This window comes from Tachypleus tridentatus, chromosome 3, assembly GCF_004210375.1.
Source record: "Tachypleus tridentatus isolate NWPU-2018 chromosome 3, ASM421037v1, whole genome shotgun sequence".
Taxonomy (NCBI): domain Eukaryota; kingdom Metazoa; phylum Arthropoda; class Merostomata; order Xiphosura; family Limulidae; genus Tachypleus; species Tachypleus tridentatus.
The window spans coordinates 20160122-20179078 of NC_134827.1; the positions used below are offsets into that span (position 1 = coordinate 20160122).

The 18957-nt window shown below is 33.7% G+C and overlaps 1 protein-coding gene across 10 annotated transcripts in view; it reads right to left on the reverse strand.

Annotated features, from left to right (window-relative positions):
- The window catches only part of LOC143246494 (solute carrier family 23 member 2-like), a 173318-nt gene that overhangs the window by 148899 nt on the left and 5462 nt on the right, over positions 1-18957 (reverse strand). For 3 of the 10 annotated variants that reach the window (XM_076493314.1, XM_076493320.1, XM_076493312.1), the window contains exons 4-6: positions 10440-10690; positions 10020-10115; positions 8457-9258 (exon numbers count right to left, since the gene is read on the reverse strand). In XM_076493314.1, coding sequence (XP_076349429.1) covers positions 9026-9258; positions 10020-10115; positions 10440-10575 — 465 coding nt within the window. In that variant the 5' untranslated portion in view covers positions 10576-10690 and the 3' untranslated portion in view covers positions 8457-9025. Of the gene's footprint in view, positions 9259-10019; positions 10116-10439; positions 10691-11390; positions 11637-15532; positions 15767-15938; positions 16594-18957 lie in introns of those variants that run through there. The other 7 variants (XM_076493322.1, XM_076493313.1, XM_076493315.1 and 4 more) reach the window with 5 other exon arrangements.

The window sequence follows — 18957 nt, forward strand, 5'->3', positions numbered from 1 at the left end:
CCGATTTCTAGCGGTGTGAGTCCGCGGTCATGTCACTCTGCCACTGGTTGGCACATATTTGGTAAGGAGACATTCCTTTGAGAGTTTGTGATTAAACAGAATACATTTCAACGTTACAAGTAATTCCATTAAAGTATTATGTCAAATTTTTATTAGTGTTTAAGTTACAAATATTCATCTCTTCGGATTTTCTGAAATAGATGTGTGATATATTATAATTATATTGTCTGCTGAGTTCACAAAAACACCTTCAATATGAAATAACTTTTCTGAATAAATATCCACCCAATTATCTGGTTTTTATTTTTTTAACTTCATAACTTTGCTTTCGAGCAAATAAAATCAGGTTATAATGCTACAATGACAGGTTTATTTCAACTACTAGCAAACAATATTCCCTCTCAACTGCTTCTTCTTCCTCATGATTCACATGTTACACATACCCCCAGTTATTTGTATCACTACCTCAGTGGTACCCGATCATATGTACCAAACTTTGTATCCTTCTAGCTTGTGAGTTTGGACAGGAAGACAGATTCAATCATGTCGCCCCAAAATCCCAAGAAGGAACAGAAACACAAAAAGTGATGCCCATATTTGTCTGAACGACCCTAGGGACCAGCTCTTAGACTCTCATCATGTTTGGGTGATTTTCAGCTGGCGTGTTTGCACTTTTTTTTAAATGCAACACCATATAAATAACGAATTCCCTCCCGAACTCTCCTATTACGTTTCATCCTGTTTACTCCAGAATTGTGTGAAAAGCTGAATTAACACAGGACTGACAAAAATACTAGATATTCATAAACACACTCACACACCTAAAGAAAAATTTCAGGATTGAGACAAAAAGTTTTTGGGCACGTTTAAAAAGTAGTTTATGTAAATTTAATTGGTTGAGCCTCTTTAACTTCTTTATAAACATACTAATTTACCGAATGGTACTATTTAAGTACTTTAGAAATATTTAATGTCCTTTAACTATTAAATACAGTATTTCTAGCAGTTTAATAGCATCAGATTTATATTTATAAGTGTTCATATTAGAAAGCAGATATTTGTAATAAAGAGAAATAACAGAAGATGATATTTGCTAAATACATCAATTAGCGAACTTGTATCTATGGAGCCAGAACGTAAGTTGGTTTAACTTATGGTTACCACATGTTAGAAAAGATAAAAGCTTTCTTCGAACGTGATGTTAAATTATGTAGTTCTTTAATAAATTGTAAATTTACCAAAATTTGTTGTTCATAAAACCACAAGTTTCCACCTTTCTAATTGGGACTTCCTAAGTGGCCTGAAGCCAGGACATTTTCCCCAATTGTCTCCCCTTCCCGTCTTGAGAGAACTTAATGTATGTGCAATTAATAAATTTTGTTATGTATTTGAAACTTACTCTGCCATCTGGAGTTCTAAATACCTTTTTTTAGTATTACAATAATAGTGACAAAGATTGCTGTAAACAGAAAATTTCTCATCTTCCCTATATAAATGATAAATAGTGTATAGAAAATCATAGAATTCGATATTATTAGTCTTTTATGAACAAATTACATTAGTACACAAATGAACTATTAAACAGTTTGAAACTTTAAACATATTTAAATTTCTAAAGACAACAAGGAAAAGACTGATTGTAAGTAAGACTAAATGGCAGGAATACTTGGAAGTAAAATACATGTCAGTACTAAATCAAGGTTTTACTGCATCCTGTATTAATGGTACAGAATAAGAATGAAATCCTTACTAGTAGAATACAAATGTGAATATCACAGGATGATCACTGAAATAAAACCCAGTGTGCGATAAGCTATATCTGATTCCTTCTTTAATTTGACATAAGACAATTTAGAAACATTCTTTATATAAGTTTGTACACTGTAATACTGTATTGTACCCTATTTACTTTCGCTTCACAAAATGTTCATTTCAAATTACATCAAAATAAAACTTAAAACACTCAAAAGCTCAGCGTACGTTATGCTCATAACGTCTTTGCCTATTAATTTAGGTTTGTCAAAGATAAGTTAGCCTAACCTCTATCATATAAAATACTGATAATAGTTCATATCTTTTCATTAATATGATATAGAATGTTACGCATTCGCCACACCTTAAGAATTAAAGAGAGTGGATAAATATATATGTGTGTGTAATAACGAGCAGTTTGTTTTTAACGGTCGCTTAAGCGTACTGATAGGTGATGGAATTGGTACAATCGATTGTGAGAAACATATCAAAAGTTAATGTATTAAAATAATAAATACGGAAGTATTTATAAACGAACTGAATACTTTCCAAAATAGGTCAACAAAACAATAAAACATTTATATTAGTCTTAAAACTAATAAATTATAATATTAATGTATTAATTTCAGTGACAGACGAAGAAAGACGACTTATGAAATAGAGAGAGCAAGGTCTGGAGCATAATATGACTGAAGGTGATCAGTTGACACTGTCGTCACATTCAACCCATAACCTCCCGTTCGGCATGAATGTAATTAAAAGATATGAAATTTTCAAGTTCATTCCCATCAGTCCAACATACGACCAGAATATTTTTCTTCGCAAAGTGAGACCATTATTTAAAAGATTTAAACCTCAAAGTAATAATAATGATAACATTGATTCAGAAAAGTAACGACACTGTCGTCTTTAGTTTATTTACAACAGTTAACATATACGTTAGTATAAACATATAATTAGTTTGATACGAAAAGACTTGGTTATTTTAATATATTTTATATTAGAACGTTCACTAATGTCACTAGAAAATATTCAAAAACTGAAGTATTACAATCATGTTTCTTCTAAGGCAGATCTAAATGTTACCAATGTTCGAGGTCATTGTAGAACTCGCTGTGTGATAAATTTTGTCACCTATTGTCCAGTTTACGCGTATAATCACTTTAGACAAACAATAATCGACAAAATGTGTTGAAACCTTTGGTTGTTACATATTGTACGAAAAATCGTTTTTGAACTACGACTGAAAATATTAAAATTTAAAATTGTTAAGTATGTTTCTTTCTTAATGATGTATTTAATAAAGATTTAATACTCTCTCATCATCTTCCATAATCTTAGTTTCTTATTAATAGAAAGAACTGCTAAATAAAACGTTATAATTATCAAACTAGTAAAAAAATTCTTCCATTATATAGACTATGTTTCATTGCACTTTCGTTAGTACTACTTACGTATTTTAATTTTTCTTTTAGGTATATTGATGTTCTATATATATCATATATCTACATATATAACTACAAGTTTTTATTTGAATACTTAATTGTAAAGGAACAAATTAAAAATAACGTATGTATATCAGTTAACTGATTCTTCAAAATGACTGATTTGTTTTTTATATTTATTATCTGCCAATCATACGAAATAAAAACCAAAATAACGCAACAAGAAATGTGTGATTGAGAGTATTTCATATTATTTCATGTATACTTAGTTCTGTAACCTATAAATTATTTAGAAAGGTTAATTAGCTGTCACCCGTTTCACAACACGTGTAACAAAACCTAATGTATGATTTCCTGCTTCAAAGACAAACTTTATGCGTATTACGAATCCTTGACAATGTTGTCGTTGCTGTTACAATTTCGAAATACAGCTAGCTAAAGGTTTTTGATTTATTAGTTAAAATTGAAACTTTAAATCTTATAATAATAGTTTAGTTTTTCTGTTTTTTGGTTTGTTTTGTTTTTTCTTTATAATGTCGTTTTGAAACTGAGTGTGCTTTTAAACAATAGAATAAGTTCAAACCTGAACCGATCTACGTCATTCAGTGAAACTGATTTCACTTTTAAGTACTATATTGTCTTCATGTTCCATTTATTAAACATGTTCAAAGCCAAAACAAAATTTACTATGATAAATACGTTTTGTGTTCAGTTGATGTCTAAACACTATCGTTTGAAAACGAGAAATATTTTAAATATTTGGATTTAAAGTAAATGTGTCACTGATATAAAGTTTCATACGTGACACAAACTAAAACGTAAAAACGTTGAACTGGTAAACGTCTAAAAGACAGCTACAGATTTTGTCAGTTCAAACTCTATATTTGGTAATAGACATTTAAAATAGACTGAATTGTGGACTGGTGCACGATTATGTTAATAAAAAGTGTCTTATACATCTCAAGAATTATGTGACACTTTTATCAACGGCTTCTATATTCCTTAAATACAATAATTATTTAATCCTTCAAAGTTTTAGTTGTGAAATTACAACAACAACATGTAGATACCATTATAGAAAATGTTTTAAACCTTGTCACTCGATGTCGGAGGTATAATTTTAATGTCACCTTAGTCGGTATTAGTACAGTATACCCTCACCTGTTCGTGGTTCCCCATTCGCGGCCCCGCATATTCGCGGGTTAGGCTCTTAACCCTATCGCATCGTATGCCGGTATACCGGGCTAGCGTCATAACGTCATAAAAACGAATGCTCGGTAAACCGGGTTTTTGTAGGTCATAGAGACTAAAAGCGCTTTTCGAGGGTATGTCTGTTTTACTCTCTCAAGCAGTTTTATCGATTGACTTCTTTATCGAACAATGGGCTGAGCTGCTATTGGCTGACTGCCTCAGCTTCCCCCACAACGCAAACGGCAATGCACAGCCGGTAACGCACTACACACACAGCGCTCGGTCCCGGGGAGGCTAGGAAATAGGTTTGAATTTAGCCAATGGCTGACAGCTTTAGTTTCTCCTTCTTGCTGATTGGCTGCATACGCGTGCTGCTGATCAGCTATTTCTGTCTTTCATTCGCGCGTGAGTTTTCAACGTGGTTGTTTAGACTGTAAATTCGAGTGTTTATTTTTACAATATTATTTACACCCTACAATGCCATTCAAACGTCCTACACCTCCAGCTTCTGGCAAGGAACCTAAGCGCCAGAAAAAGGTTATGACCCTGCATGAGAAGGTACAACTGCTTGATATGATAAAGGAAGGAAAATGGTATGCTGCTGTAGGACGCCATTACGGAGTGAATGAGAGCACCGTGCGTAACATAAAGAAAAATGAACAAGCAATCAGAGCTAGTGTAGATACGAATTTTTGTGGAAGTGCTAAGATGGTGAATGTTGTAAGAAACAAGGCAATCGTGAGGATGGAATCTGCCTTAGCATTGTGGATACAAGATTTGCGAAAGAAAAATATCCCTTTGGACACCAAGATCATTCAAAAGAAGGCATTGAAATTATATTCTCAATTCACTGAAGGACAACCAGGGCCATCAACAGCAGCTGATGCCGAAGAATTTCATGCCAGCAAGGGTTGGTTCGATCGTTTCCTGAAACGTTACCAACTACGATTTGGAAAATCCCACGGAGAAGCTGCATCTGCAGACACAGAAGCTGCAGCAAAGTATCCTGAGGCCTTTAAGAAACTCATTGAGGAGAAGGGATACAAGCCAGAGCAGGTCTTCAACATGGAAGAGACTGGTTTGTTCTGGAAAAAAATGCCTTCCAGAACTTTCATCATGAAGGACGAACTGAAAGCCCCAGGATTCAAAGCACAAAAGGACAGAGTGACACTTATTATGTGTGGCAATGCTGCTGGCTGGATGATGAAACCCGGCCTCATTTATAAATCTGCAAAGCCCAGGGCTCTGAAGAACAAAAATAAAAACACTTTGCCTGTCTTCTGGATGCATAATTCCAAGGCCTGGATTACGAAGCTCCTGACATCCAACTGGTTTCATGAGTGTTTCATCCCTCAATTGGTAGAATACCTTCGCAAAAAAGAACTCGAATTTCGAGTGTTGCTGATCATGGATAATGCTGGCGGTCACCCTGTGGATTTGTATCATGAGGGAGTCCAGATCGAGTTCCTCCCTCCCAACTCAACATCCCTCCTCCAGCCTATGGATCAAGGAGTGATTCGTGCCTTTAAGGCACTTTACACTGGCAACTGTCTTCAACAATTAGTTGATGAGATAGACGAGAATGAGGACTTCCAGTTGAAAGTGTACTGGCGCAATTTCACAATTGCATCGTGCCTGACAGTCATACACAAGGCACTTCAAGACATGAAAAACGATTTGTTGATCCAACAACACGGTAAGGACTACTCACTATTCACAGCGTTATCAATCAGGTTTTTTATTTGATCTTATTAATACGTTTCATATTTTCGTACGTTTCCTTCAAGTGAACCAAATGAAAAATAGGAACAGAAGTATATTTGTTACCAATGTAAAGGAAACTTATTTTAGAAGAAAATAATAAAGAATAATCACTCTCTTTATTCATAGACTGCAGCTCCTAGGATTGATATTAATTCAGCAATATTATTGCAATAAAAAGTGAACCTTCTTGCGAAATGTATAGTGTAAACTATTTCTCACGACAAATATAATAAATTTATAAATTGAAATTAAAATTTTCAGTTATTTGAAATAGTAATAACTAACGTACGTAACAATAAATCAAAGACTTGTGCGAGATAAATCGTGATACGTCACAAGACTTTCTTGTAGGATTTTTTGCGTCACCGCATTGAGTAGAAATCTTTACACCTTTAATGAAATTAATAAAGTCGTTCAAGTTCAAATAGTTCTTATTATTACAGTAATAATTTGTTATTATTTATCCAAATCTCTGTTGTTAAGATTCACATTGTTATTAATTTCCAGGTGTACTCTTTTGTAGCGAATCAGTTTAAAATAATATAAGAATTCGTGATAATAATTGTTTTTACTTTTGTGTTAATTAACGAAATGTTTATTTCTTATATCGGATACATATAACTGTTTCAATATATTTTCCAACCTCTATCATTCTGAGTGTCCAAATTTCTTGCAGCGTAACTTCTGTTACGGACAACATATCTTTTTCGCTAAGACACTTTCATTGAGGTGAACTCTAAATCGCAAATATCGGAGCCATCAAAAGAAAAGTAAGTTTTCATATCTGAATATTATATCAGCTCTATGTAGAATTGCGCAAAAAGTCCAAGCAGCAATATACAATGTAGAATCTATCTTGATTATGTATATATTTTTATTTGAAAACTTTAAACAGGTTTGGGGTTCTACTTAAAACTATACTTTTGTTAGAAACCTTTCATCAGACAGCATCTTTCCTATACATAGTTTGAATATGTTACATGAAAATGATTTTGGAATTTTACCAGTTTTGTCTTTGCTATCACGTCTAATTAAGGTTTATCTTGTGACCTTGTCACGTAGTTTACATTGCTAGAGGCTCCATTTTATAAAGATTCTGTGTCCAAAGCCCCCTTCTTCCCTATTTCTTACCATATTCCATCTAGAGAATTAAGATGGTGGGATCTCAATGTTTCTTTCAACAATCTGAATACATAGAAATTCATAGGTGATGCGTCAGGAGTCTTTTTTTTTATATCTTTGTAACGAATACCTTTAATGAACGTTAAATGTTCAGCTGCATGTGATGGTTGAATGAATTTGTTATTTAACATGCTTGTATAAATATGCATTGGATTTTAAGCTCTTCTAACGCACTTATTGTGCGTGGTACTAGTTAGTAACTAGTCTTGTCAATACATTTTCGACTAATTTTAATATATTTGTTTGGAATTCATCACAAAGCGACACAGTGGACTCTCTGTGCTTTACCCACCACGGGTATTGAAAACTAGATTCTCGCGTTGTTAGACTGTAGACAATCTGCAGTATATCACTGCGAGTTCACGGGGTAAACTTCGAAGCATATAATTCAAGGTACTTTTTGTGGTTTTACACAAGGAACATAAGATCTATATATTGAAAAGTATAATTTATATTCATTGTCTTGGAAACCCTTTCACTCTTCAAGTAACCTGATATACATGTAGTTTTAGTTAAAACCATATAACATATGTACGTGCCCAGTTACAGCAGTTTAGAAAATATAGTCAGAAACACAATACACATAAACAAAATAACGAAATTTACTACGGAGTAGTATCATTCCAAGGAAGGTACCATGTAATGATGTTAATGTCTATTAATTCCAATAAAAATGTTAATATGTGATATTTGCACTTATGAATTAAGTGATTCACGGTATATATGTAGTAGTCACTGAAACGCTATCTACATTGTTAGGTCTTTTGAGAGATGCAAGAACAATTGTCATATTCCACTATGGAAAGTAACCAAAGAGTTGGTGGTGAGTCCTGTCCTTTACTTGTCTGCTAGTTAAAAAGTAGTGATGGCTGGCGTAGATAGTAAATCTATAGACTTTCTAAAATAAATTGCATCGATGTCTAGCGATTATTAATCGAGTATTTCATAACGTATTGACTATTTGCAATTTTTATTTCTTGTAGAAACTTTGAGGTATTAAATTATTTTTTGTTTGTTTTCGGAATTTCGCTCAAAGCTACAAGAGGGCTATCTGCGCTAGCAGTCCCTAATTTTGCAGTATAAGACTAGAGGGAAGGAAGCTAGTCATCAAAACCCATCGCCAACACTTGGGATACTCTTTTATTAACGAATACATGGATTCACTGTCACATTATAACGGATAGTGTGAGTGACCCTCACGGCTGAAAAATCGAGCATATTTGGTGCGCCGGGGATTGTAAACCGCGTCCCTCGGATTACAAGTCGAATCCCTTAAATCCCATTGTCATGCAGGGCCCGGTATTAAATTATTATTACACTTTGTAAATTATCCTGGTTTTACGTTATTAACAACAACATAATCTTTATTTTCAGACAGAAAACACTTAATTTCAGAAATAAGAAGTTTTTTTTTTATAATTTCTATTGATATCGTAAAGATCGTTTGAGTGTTAATATGTCTCAAACACGAAATCTTGTATAAACGACATTATCTTCTATTGAGAGTATATATTCTAAAATATTTTGTGTTTGCAAAAGTTTAATTTACTAAGTGAATAACAGTTAAAATTGACTCCTAACCTTGTTTTTGTTGTTGTTATAGTTTTTATCACGTGATATATATGCACTATGAGATTTAGCTATTTGATATACAAACGTTATTTTCTACTTGCTTCTTCGCTATTAAGTATTCATGTAAAAAATAATGTTTTATACAATGACCTTACACTACCAAATAAACTATTCTGATCGCTTGTTGGAATGATAGGAATGTACTTGAAAATTTTATATCTTTTAATTAAGTTCATGCCGAAAGGGAGGTCATAGATTGAAGATGACGATAATATCAACTGATCACCTTCAGATCCATTATGTTCAAGGCCTTGCTCTCTCCATTTGATAAGTCTTATTTCTTCGTCTGTCCCTGAAATTCATACATTCTTATTATATATTTTTAGCTTCGAGAGTAATTTAAATGTGTTATTATTTCCGTTGATCAAAATGAATTTGATCAAAGTGTTTAGTTAGTTATATCTTATAGCACATTTATAGGTAAAATGGCATATTTTCAATTTTCTTATACAGTTGTTTATTTCCTGATTCTTACATCTTTCTCAGTTTTGAATAAAAATATTTAACACTTCTCGATTGTTAACCAAAAAGAAACGAACAATTTTTTTTTTCGATTCTACAGCTGTGGTGACATAATACATGAAAGATAGTGATATAACAGAAAATTAGTTTCTTATACGAAAGAGGTTTTTGAAATTGGCTTTAAGCGCTGTAAACTATCAGACTAAAGGCCAAGTCTATGAGACTTTCACGTCTGACTGTCACATGACATAAAGTGATCATTTTGTAAAATCAGAGATAATAGAATGCGTTTAGATTTTACTTGCAGATTCTGACTGTTGTTAAAAAATTATATATGTAACAATGAAAAATGGAAATAGGTAGATGATTTATCAGATAAGTCATATTACAGATGCAATTTGATTTTTTCGTATTCGAATATTATGCGAAAAAAATTGTAATATTTTATACACTTTCTGAGAAAATAAAACTAACTGAATATTTTGTGGCTAGAAACTAATAAAACACTTAACGTAATGCTTTAACGTTGTCACAAATCACATTGAAATGTATTTGGTTTATTCACAAACTCTAGAAGGAATGTTCTCTTACCTGGTATGAAATTGTCTAACACAAACGGAATGAGTCCGCCACCAAATACACTGGTGTTCAATAAAACTGCAATGAGATGGTTTGCTACGTCATTCCCTAAACGAAACAAAATAAATTATTTAATGATAAGTTACATTAAGGTTTACCAATCCGTTGTAGCTTAAAGAACAATTTACAAATTGATAATTGGTTCTTTGGTAACTAGATAAGTCTCAACCATCTTATAATGTTACAAGAATTTTCCATTTTGTGTGAGACTAACCTTTATCATATATTCTTCCACATTTTGTACTCTCTATGTTTTGTAAATTATGGAGCATGTAACGTTCAGTATTATCTAATAGATGGTTTTAGAAACTGTTTCATAACTTTTAACATTTTCCTTCCCCAAACTCCAGTAACACTAAAATGTCTACGTACCTATAATCAATAGTACCTGGGTGTCCCTTGAACCACTTTGGAATAGCAATGCCCATAAAAAGAGAAAATCCAAGGATAAAAATATTTCTCGATGAGTGAAGGTCGACATATCGGACATTTGCAAACATAAACACATTTGACTCCTCAAATAATGGCCTCAAGAATAGTGTTTAGGAAAGCTTCAAACTACCCCAGAACTGCAAAAATCAAGATGGTAATGCATCATACTGAACAACACGACGACTAGCCACCTGTTGGTGTAAAAATTGAGAAAAAGAAAAACTGATGTGAGTTTTATGTTTCTGCAATACCAGAGGTTACGATATTTACACATGTTAAAATCTGAAATATCAGCAGTTATGTAACACATACACATGTATAATAACACAATAAATCTAAGCAATTAACAGTAATATTCAAAATTGTAATACAAGTGCTCTAATCTCTATTTGAGGGGCAGCGCATGGGTGTACTTTTGTTATTCTGATTGCTGCAATATTTTGACTATAAGGAGTCATTTCACCTCCAGATTCCCAAATTCCAGAAACGATACAGCAAATTCCTATTGCAAATATTCCACGGTTTATAGCGCTAGGTGGAAGAGGAGGTCCAGAGGCTAGACTTGCACATGCGTGGTAATCTCCTACTGATTCGAATTCCGATGTTAATATAACAGTAAACATTCCAAAAACAGCACCGATACTAACTGTTGGTAAACCTCACTGTCCTGAAAGACCATAATGAAGTTATAAAGGTCTACCTTTATTTCAAACGTAACATTCTTAATATACATATCGACTGCTTCAACAAAACAATGTAAAATATAACATAAATCATTCAAGTTATAGCTCTTAATTAGTATATTTTTTATTTCAAAAAAATGTATGATATTAACGATTTCATATTGTACAGTAAACTTCACAATCAAATTAGTTTCACAACAATTGAAGTGATAACAAGTTTCTATATTGAAAGAACTGATCAAAAGATAATTTCGTAAACTCCTTACTTAAATAAAAAGAGCTAAATTTTAATGACTATTTTATATCTACTTTCCTGGATAAGGAAACCTAAACTAGGACAAGAGTACTTTTTCTCTTCACGAATATCAGTTCTGGTTAAGTTGGTTGGTCCCAGGGCACCAGCAGCAGTTAGTGTGAAGCAAAAAACCCAAGCAATAACTATGGTAAGAAACACCTGAAAGTAGGATAATTTTATTATTATAGTTATTTCTAATTCAATATTCAAATGTTTTTTTGTCTGACCATTTATATATATATAGCTTTTATGAGAAATGTTTCAGCAATTTATATTAACGGTGAATTTTTTTGTGAGTGGAAATTGGTTTAGATACAAGCGCAGTAATAATGTTTATTGAATATGTTGAAAATCAAACAGTTAAAATTAACCTGAGGTGGACGTTCACTCTATAATTAATTAGTAAAAGTTATTTTAAAAATACAGTTATAATAGTATAAATACGTAACACATAACAATAAAATAACGATAACATTACGTATTGTGATCTTGCCTTTGTGGTACCTATTTTATAATACGTTCCTTCTGGTTTCCATTTGTTATAGTTCGTAACGTTACAACAGTACAAGTTGGCTGTATTTAAATTTTTTTGTTTCTACAACTGCACAGCAAAATATTTCTCTATAACACTAAATTATTTCAGGAAGGTTTCTTTTTGGTTAAAGTTAAGAATTGAGGCTTTGTTTGGTGTTTATCTAAAAGTAAAATGTGTGTGAAACGTGTTTAAAATCTATACCGACTGAAAAAAGCTTGAAAAACGGCAGTTGTTTGATCTTTCATCCTGTTTCTCTACTGTAGCTGCAACCAGAAATATTAATATTTCCCAGATACTGGGAGAAGAGCACAAGAAGTAAAATTGTTCTGAAAACAAACAACAACAAGATACAGATATTTTAATACTGGGTTGTAAGAACACTGAATGCAAAACTGGAAAATCTATTTAGTGCAAAAGAGTTTATATGAATGATTAACAGTAGTAATTAATATCAGTTTGATCTTAGCAGTTAATGTTCTCAAAGTTAACCCTTTTACAGTGTTATGTGTAGGGCTATCCATAGATTATTATCTATATATTTTGCAGTAATCATATCTCCCTGTATTCCTTCAACAGTGTATTTGCTATAAATGTAAACATGTCGTTTTGCAGGGAAAAAAATCAAGTTTTCTAGTTAATTCTTAGGCAATAATTTTATGTCGTTGTTTCATCTTAAATAACGAAAATGCTAAGTAAAGGGATTTGAACCGGCAACTTGCAATTTTAAACGCAACAACCACCAGGCCATGCCAAGCTGAAAGTGTATGGTATGATGCATTACGTTACAAACTTCTGTAAATCGGTTTTCCTCACAATTTATATTCATTCACTTTTTAAAATATCATCGGGAAAAGTTTTTCCTCCAAGAATTTCTTTTCAAAATCTGACGGAAAATGCGACGATTATCCACTAAGCATAAAAAATATTAAATTAAAAGATCAAGATATATGATACATGATTACGAAATAATGCTCTTGCATGAAGATGAACATTGTTGACATTATTATAGAATAGTTTTACCTTAATTTGATTTGGTTCTAAATAAAGTTTTCATTTTGAAAGTTATTATAATGAAAAGATTAGTTTGATTGAATGTTGGCAAATGTAAGTATAGTTGTGATAATGGAAAAGGCAAGGTTATTACTTAGGCTGTTTAGGAGTTTCCAGTGATTTATTATTAACGTTTTGATACGTAAGAGATAAATAGAGCTGTGTAGGTTGTAGGTAATCTCTACAGTGTTTTGTGTGTTTGACGGAGAAAGTATAAGTATATTTAATATACATGCAGGTTGGACAAAATACTTTCAATAGTGAACTGTGTTGTTTTGTACTAGAAACAAACGATTCTCCTTTTCTTTCAGATAGCGATGAGGTTTCTTACATACCGAACGAATCAGTTTGGTTTGTTTTGAATTTGGTGCAAAGCTAAATGAGGACTATCTGCTCTAGACTTTCCTAATTTAGTAGTGTAAGACAAGAGGGAAGACAGCTAACCATCATCAATCACCGCCAGCTCTTGGGCGACTCTTCTATTAACGAATACTTGAATTGACCGTCACATTATAATGCCCTCACGTCTAAAAGGGCTGGCATTTTTGGTGTGACGGGGAATCGATCACGAGACCTTCAGATTATGATTTGAGTGCCTTAACCACTTGGCCATACCGGGCCTCTGCGTATTCGTGCGATACCATAAAATATAGTCCCGGCAGGGCCAGGTGGTTATAGAACTCCAGTAGTAATCTGAGTGTTACGGGTTTGAAACCCTATCACACCAATCATGTTCACCCTTTTAGCTTTGGGGGAGTTATAAAGTGACCGTCAATCCAAATATTCGTCAATAAAAGAGTAGCCCAAGATTTGGCGGTGGGTTGTGATGGCTATCTGCCTTCTCTATAAGCTTACACTGCTAAATTAGCGACGGCTAGCGTAGATAGCTTTGCGCGGTATTCATATCAAGTTATAAAATATTTCATATTTCACAAACAAAAGCTCCACTGGAGTATTGCAAGTTAGTCGATAATAATAACAAAATACCATTAATAAAGTTAATAATAAAACAAGACTTGCATAATTGCCATTCCCAAGTTTTACTAGCTTTAAAACCAGCTTCTTCGAATAGAGAAAGTCCAACCAACGATATGGTAGGGACGAAAACTAAAGGTGTTAACCACTGTAGTATCATTCCTATAACACCTGTAAGACCTATAACCATTTCAAAGATGGATGCCCCAATGATAGCGCCTTGTATCTACACAAATATATCAAGACTTACATTTTAAATGATGCAAATATAGATAGATTATTGAATTTAAAGTATATAGGATATGTGATGTTATACATATATTTTTTATAGCGATGTTTGATTCATTTTAATGCACGAGACACACATCGTTAAATATGTATTGGGAAAGTCACGTTTGTTCTCTATATTTGCAGAAGATTCTAGAGCGTAAGAATCAATAATGTACGATGTGTAGGTAAAATATTAGTGATTGCCAGTATAATTGCTAGATGAATTTTCTAGAATTACGCCCATTGAGTATAAAAGGTAATCATCACAACACGATATGTTGGGTAGTTACAGTCAGTATACTTTAAACCTCGGAAGCTATATTTGTGATAAACGCTTCATAAACGGAAAAAGTAGCCCAAATGTTGGCGGTGGGTGGTGATCTCTAGCTGCCTTCCCTCTAGTCTTACACTGCTAAATTAGGGACGGCTAGCGCAGATAGTCCTCTTGCAGCTTTGCACGAAATTCAAAAGCAAACGAATAGGAAAACTACAGATATTTGACCACGAACGTTAATAGATTTCAAACATGGCAAACATTCAAATTTTCTGAAATAACTTCAGACGTCAGTATTTATACGAAAATTAATTTGCTTTCCGTTAACTCTCAATAACAGGTTAAGTTCCAGGTAATATGGATGGTTCGTCATCGTCAGGTTATTACGGCTCTTGATTGGCATCTCAAGGTCACGGTAAAAAATATGCTCGACCTTTCGGTCGTGGGGGCGTTATTATAGAACAGTCAATTCCAGCATCAGTTCGTTGAAGAGTATCATAAGAGTTAGCAGTGAGAGAATATTACAATTAGCTGCTTTCCTCTGTACTTACACTGCAAAATTGGGTATGGCTACCACAGATAACCCTCGGGTTACTTTGGGCGAGATCCAAAAACAAACCAGAACAGATGGAAGATTCAGTACTCGTTGAAAAACGCTTATATGTAAACCATTACCCATAATAGTCGTTATACTAAACAGTGTTATTGTGTGTATATTAGAATATATTTGTGTTAAGTACAGTAACTTGGAGACTTGTCGGAGATGAATCGTAACAGGTAACATGCGATTTTTATTTTAATAATAAAATTTCTAAAGTTAACGCGTTGAGTAAAAACCTGCGACTTTAATGAAATTGATAAAGTCGTTGAATCTAAAATAGTTCTTATTACTACAGTAATAATTTGTTTTCATTTATCCAAATCTCCATCGTTAACTTACAATTCTTATTAATTTCCAGGTGTACTCATTCAGTAGTGAATCAGATTTAAATAATTTAAAATTTTATGATAATAATTGTATTTTTTTTCAATAATTAACAAAATCCTTGCTTCTGATGTAGGTTACATAATATTCCAACAAGCCGTTTTGATATAATTTCTCACCTCTCGCATTCTGATTTGCCAGATTTCTTGTAGCTCTTCTTCTGTTGCCGACAACATTTCTTCTTCACTCGGACACTTCCACTGAGGTACATTCAAAGTAGTAAATATTGGAATCAAAAAGGCTGAAGAAGGGCCTTGAATAATGGGTAATCTACATAAAAACACTAAATAAGTTTTTACGTCTAAGTACCAAATCAGCTCTTTGTTTAATTACTCAGAGTTCAAGCGACAACAAACAATATCAAAACTCTCCTGAATGTACAAACATTTTTATTAAGAATTTGAAACAGGTTCAGATTTCGACATAAAGCTGTATTATTGTCTCGTAATCTCTCACAGCAACAACTTCAGTATTCACCAAACAGGTTTTTTCATACACACAGTTTGTAGTCATTCCGTCAAAATGATTTTCAAATTTCAGCTGTTTCGTTTATGCTTTTAGTACTAATTATGCTTTATCCAATGACATTGCCTGTTTTAAATAATGCTATACTGTAGTTTATATTGCTAAAGGCTGATTTATAAACATTCCGTTTCCAAGTTCACCATTCTCACCGTATTTTATTTAGAGAATGAAGATGGTTGTATCTCAACGCTTATCTCAAAAATCAAAATACACAGACATTACAAAAAGTTACATCAGTTGTCTAGAAACATATGTCTTCATGAGGAATATCTTTACTTGACGTTTTATTTTCCAGCTGCATGAGATAGTTGAACGGGTGTGGCCTAGTGACCAGTATACGTCAGCTATAACTTCACTGTGCCGTTGGTTTGTTTTATGAATGAGACGATCATGTCCTACCATTCTATAATAATGGAAATTGCAGTGGATACCGTGTGTAGCTGTTGTTTCCACAGTCTCACAATTCTAAAATAGGCTTTACAACATTCTTCGTTTGCACGTTCTTTACAAACAAAATATTAAGCTATAGATTTATAACAAAGGTTTGTTACATATTGTTGCGATAATGTACGTCAATGTAAATACGTAACATGATTATCATTTCAGAATATTACAGTTTTATATACATATATATGAAAACGGCTGATATGGATAAAGAAAGCACTATATTGAGGAGCGACCAACCTTTCGACCTTCTTCGGTCATCGTCAGATTCACAGAGAAAGAAAGAGGTTGCTCACCGATAGCTGACCACATGTTTGAAAGAGGTTGTGTAATTGAGTGTAGGAATGTAGAGGGCGTGTTTAGATGTTGGATTATATTTATTATTATAGATATAAAGGTGTTCCTTTGTATTGGTTTATTTTTGGCTTGAGTTGTTGTATAAGTAAGGCTTATTTAATTTTACGTTTGTTTATGTTTGTTTCTTTAAGTGTGTGGGTGTTCTCTACAGCTATGTTTTGTTTATTTGAGTTGCAGTGTTAGAAAACGTGTGAACAACACTAAATAAATAAAAAAAGGCACCTTCACACAATTGAACAGCCGCCTTCAAACATGTGATCAGCATTCTGTGAGTTACCTCTTTCTCTCTTTGTGAACCTGACGATGACCGAAGAAGGTCGTAACGTTGTTCGCTCCTAATATAGTGCTTTCTCTATCAATACCAGCCGCTTTTACAAATATATTTTTTCTCTACAAGTAGGTTTTCTCGTCATCAAGGATTACAATAATATGATATTGAAAATATTCCCCACTTTTAAGCCTTTAAGCTTGGATGGATGATATTCGCTCTTACCTTGTACCTAAAGTTGACTGGATTAGGGTTCCTAAACCTGACACAAAAAATATTGTTGATGTTATGTAGCCCCTAACAGGGTTAGATTCTTGGATGCAGAGCTTTGTGTGACTAAGTAAGAATATGCCAAAGTCGACCCGAACATCATCAAAAATTGCTATTAATGTAAAACCAATAAATACAGTTTATTTTTCATGTTTTAATTAAATACCACTTGAAATACGTTCTAAATAAAAAGGTTAGGACACACTATGAAAGCCTGTGTATTTTTGTAACATTTTTGGATATATAGATATTTAATCTTAGTTTCAACAATACTGAGAGATTATAGGAATATTACTGAACAATGAAAACTGAAGAAAAACTTCTCAAGATCTTCTGTAAATGTAATTCTACAAAAATGCATATTCTAACTGAGCTAAAAGTAACGACACCTAACCCCTAATAGGTAGTTTTAACCCCTTTGGCTGAAATAACTGCAGTAAGACGCTTGTTGTAGCCATCTGCCAGTCTCTGACATCGGTCTGGAGAAAGTTTGTCCCACTCCACAATGCAGAATTCTTTCAGCTGTGAGATGTTTGAGGGGTTTCTTGCATGTGCAGCCCTTTTCGAGTCACCCCAGAGCATCTCAATGGGATTAAGATCTGGGCTTTGACTCGGCTATTCCAGAACTCTCCATTTCTTAGTTTTCAGCCAGTCCTTGGTGGGTTTACTAGTATGTTTTGGGTCATTGTCGTGTTGCAGGGTGCAGTTCCGCTTCAGCTTTAATTTTCGTACAGATGGTCTCATATGATCCTTAAGCTCCCTCCGATACACAGTAGAATTCATGATGGATTCTATGGCTGTGAGCTGTTCCGGTCCTACTGCAGCAAATCAGCCCTAAACCATGACACTTCCAACTCCATGCTTGACAGTTAGTATGAGGTTCGTTTCTTGGAATGCTTTATTTAGTTTACGCCAAACATGTCCTCTGTTCTGGCGTCCAAATAATTCAATTTTGGACTCATCTGTCTAAAGAACATTATTCCAGGAGTCCTGGTCTTTGTCTACATTCTCTCTGGAAAACTTTAGTCTGGTCTTGATGTTTCTCTTACAGAGCAAAGGTTTCCTCCTTGCACACCTCCCATGCAAGTTAAAATTGTGCAGTCTCTTTCTGATTGTAGAAGCATGCACTTTCACATCAACAGTAGCCAAAGCTTGCTGTAGGTCCCGTGATGACATGTTAGGGTGTTTGGAGACCTCTTTCAGCATCTTGCGGTCTGCTCTCGGGTGAACTTGTTTGGACAACCAGACCTGGGCATGTTGGCAGTTGTTTTGAAAGCCCTCCACTTGTTTACTATTCTCCGGACAGTGTAATGGCTGATTTCAAAATATTTTGAAATCTTTTTAAATCCCTCACCAGACTCTTTAGCTGCTACAATTTTCTTCCTGAAGGTCTCAGACAGCTCTTTTGCTCTCACCATGGTGCTCGCTCTCACTTCAACATTCAGGAGCACACCAAACTAAATGTGTGAGGTTAAAAGGACAAACCTCATTCGAAATGCTGAGTAACGATGTTCTAATAGTGTGCAT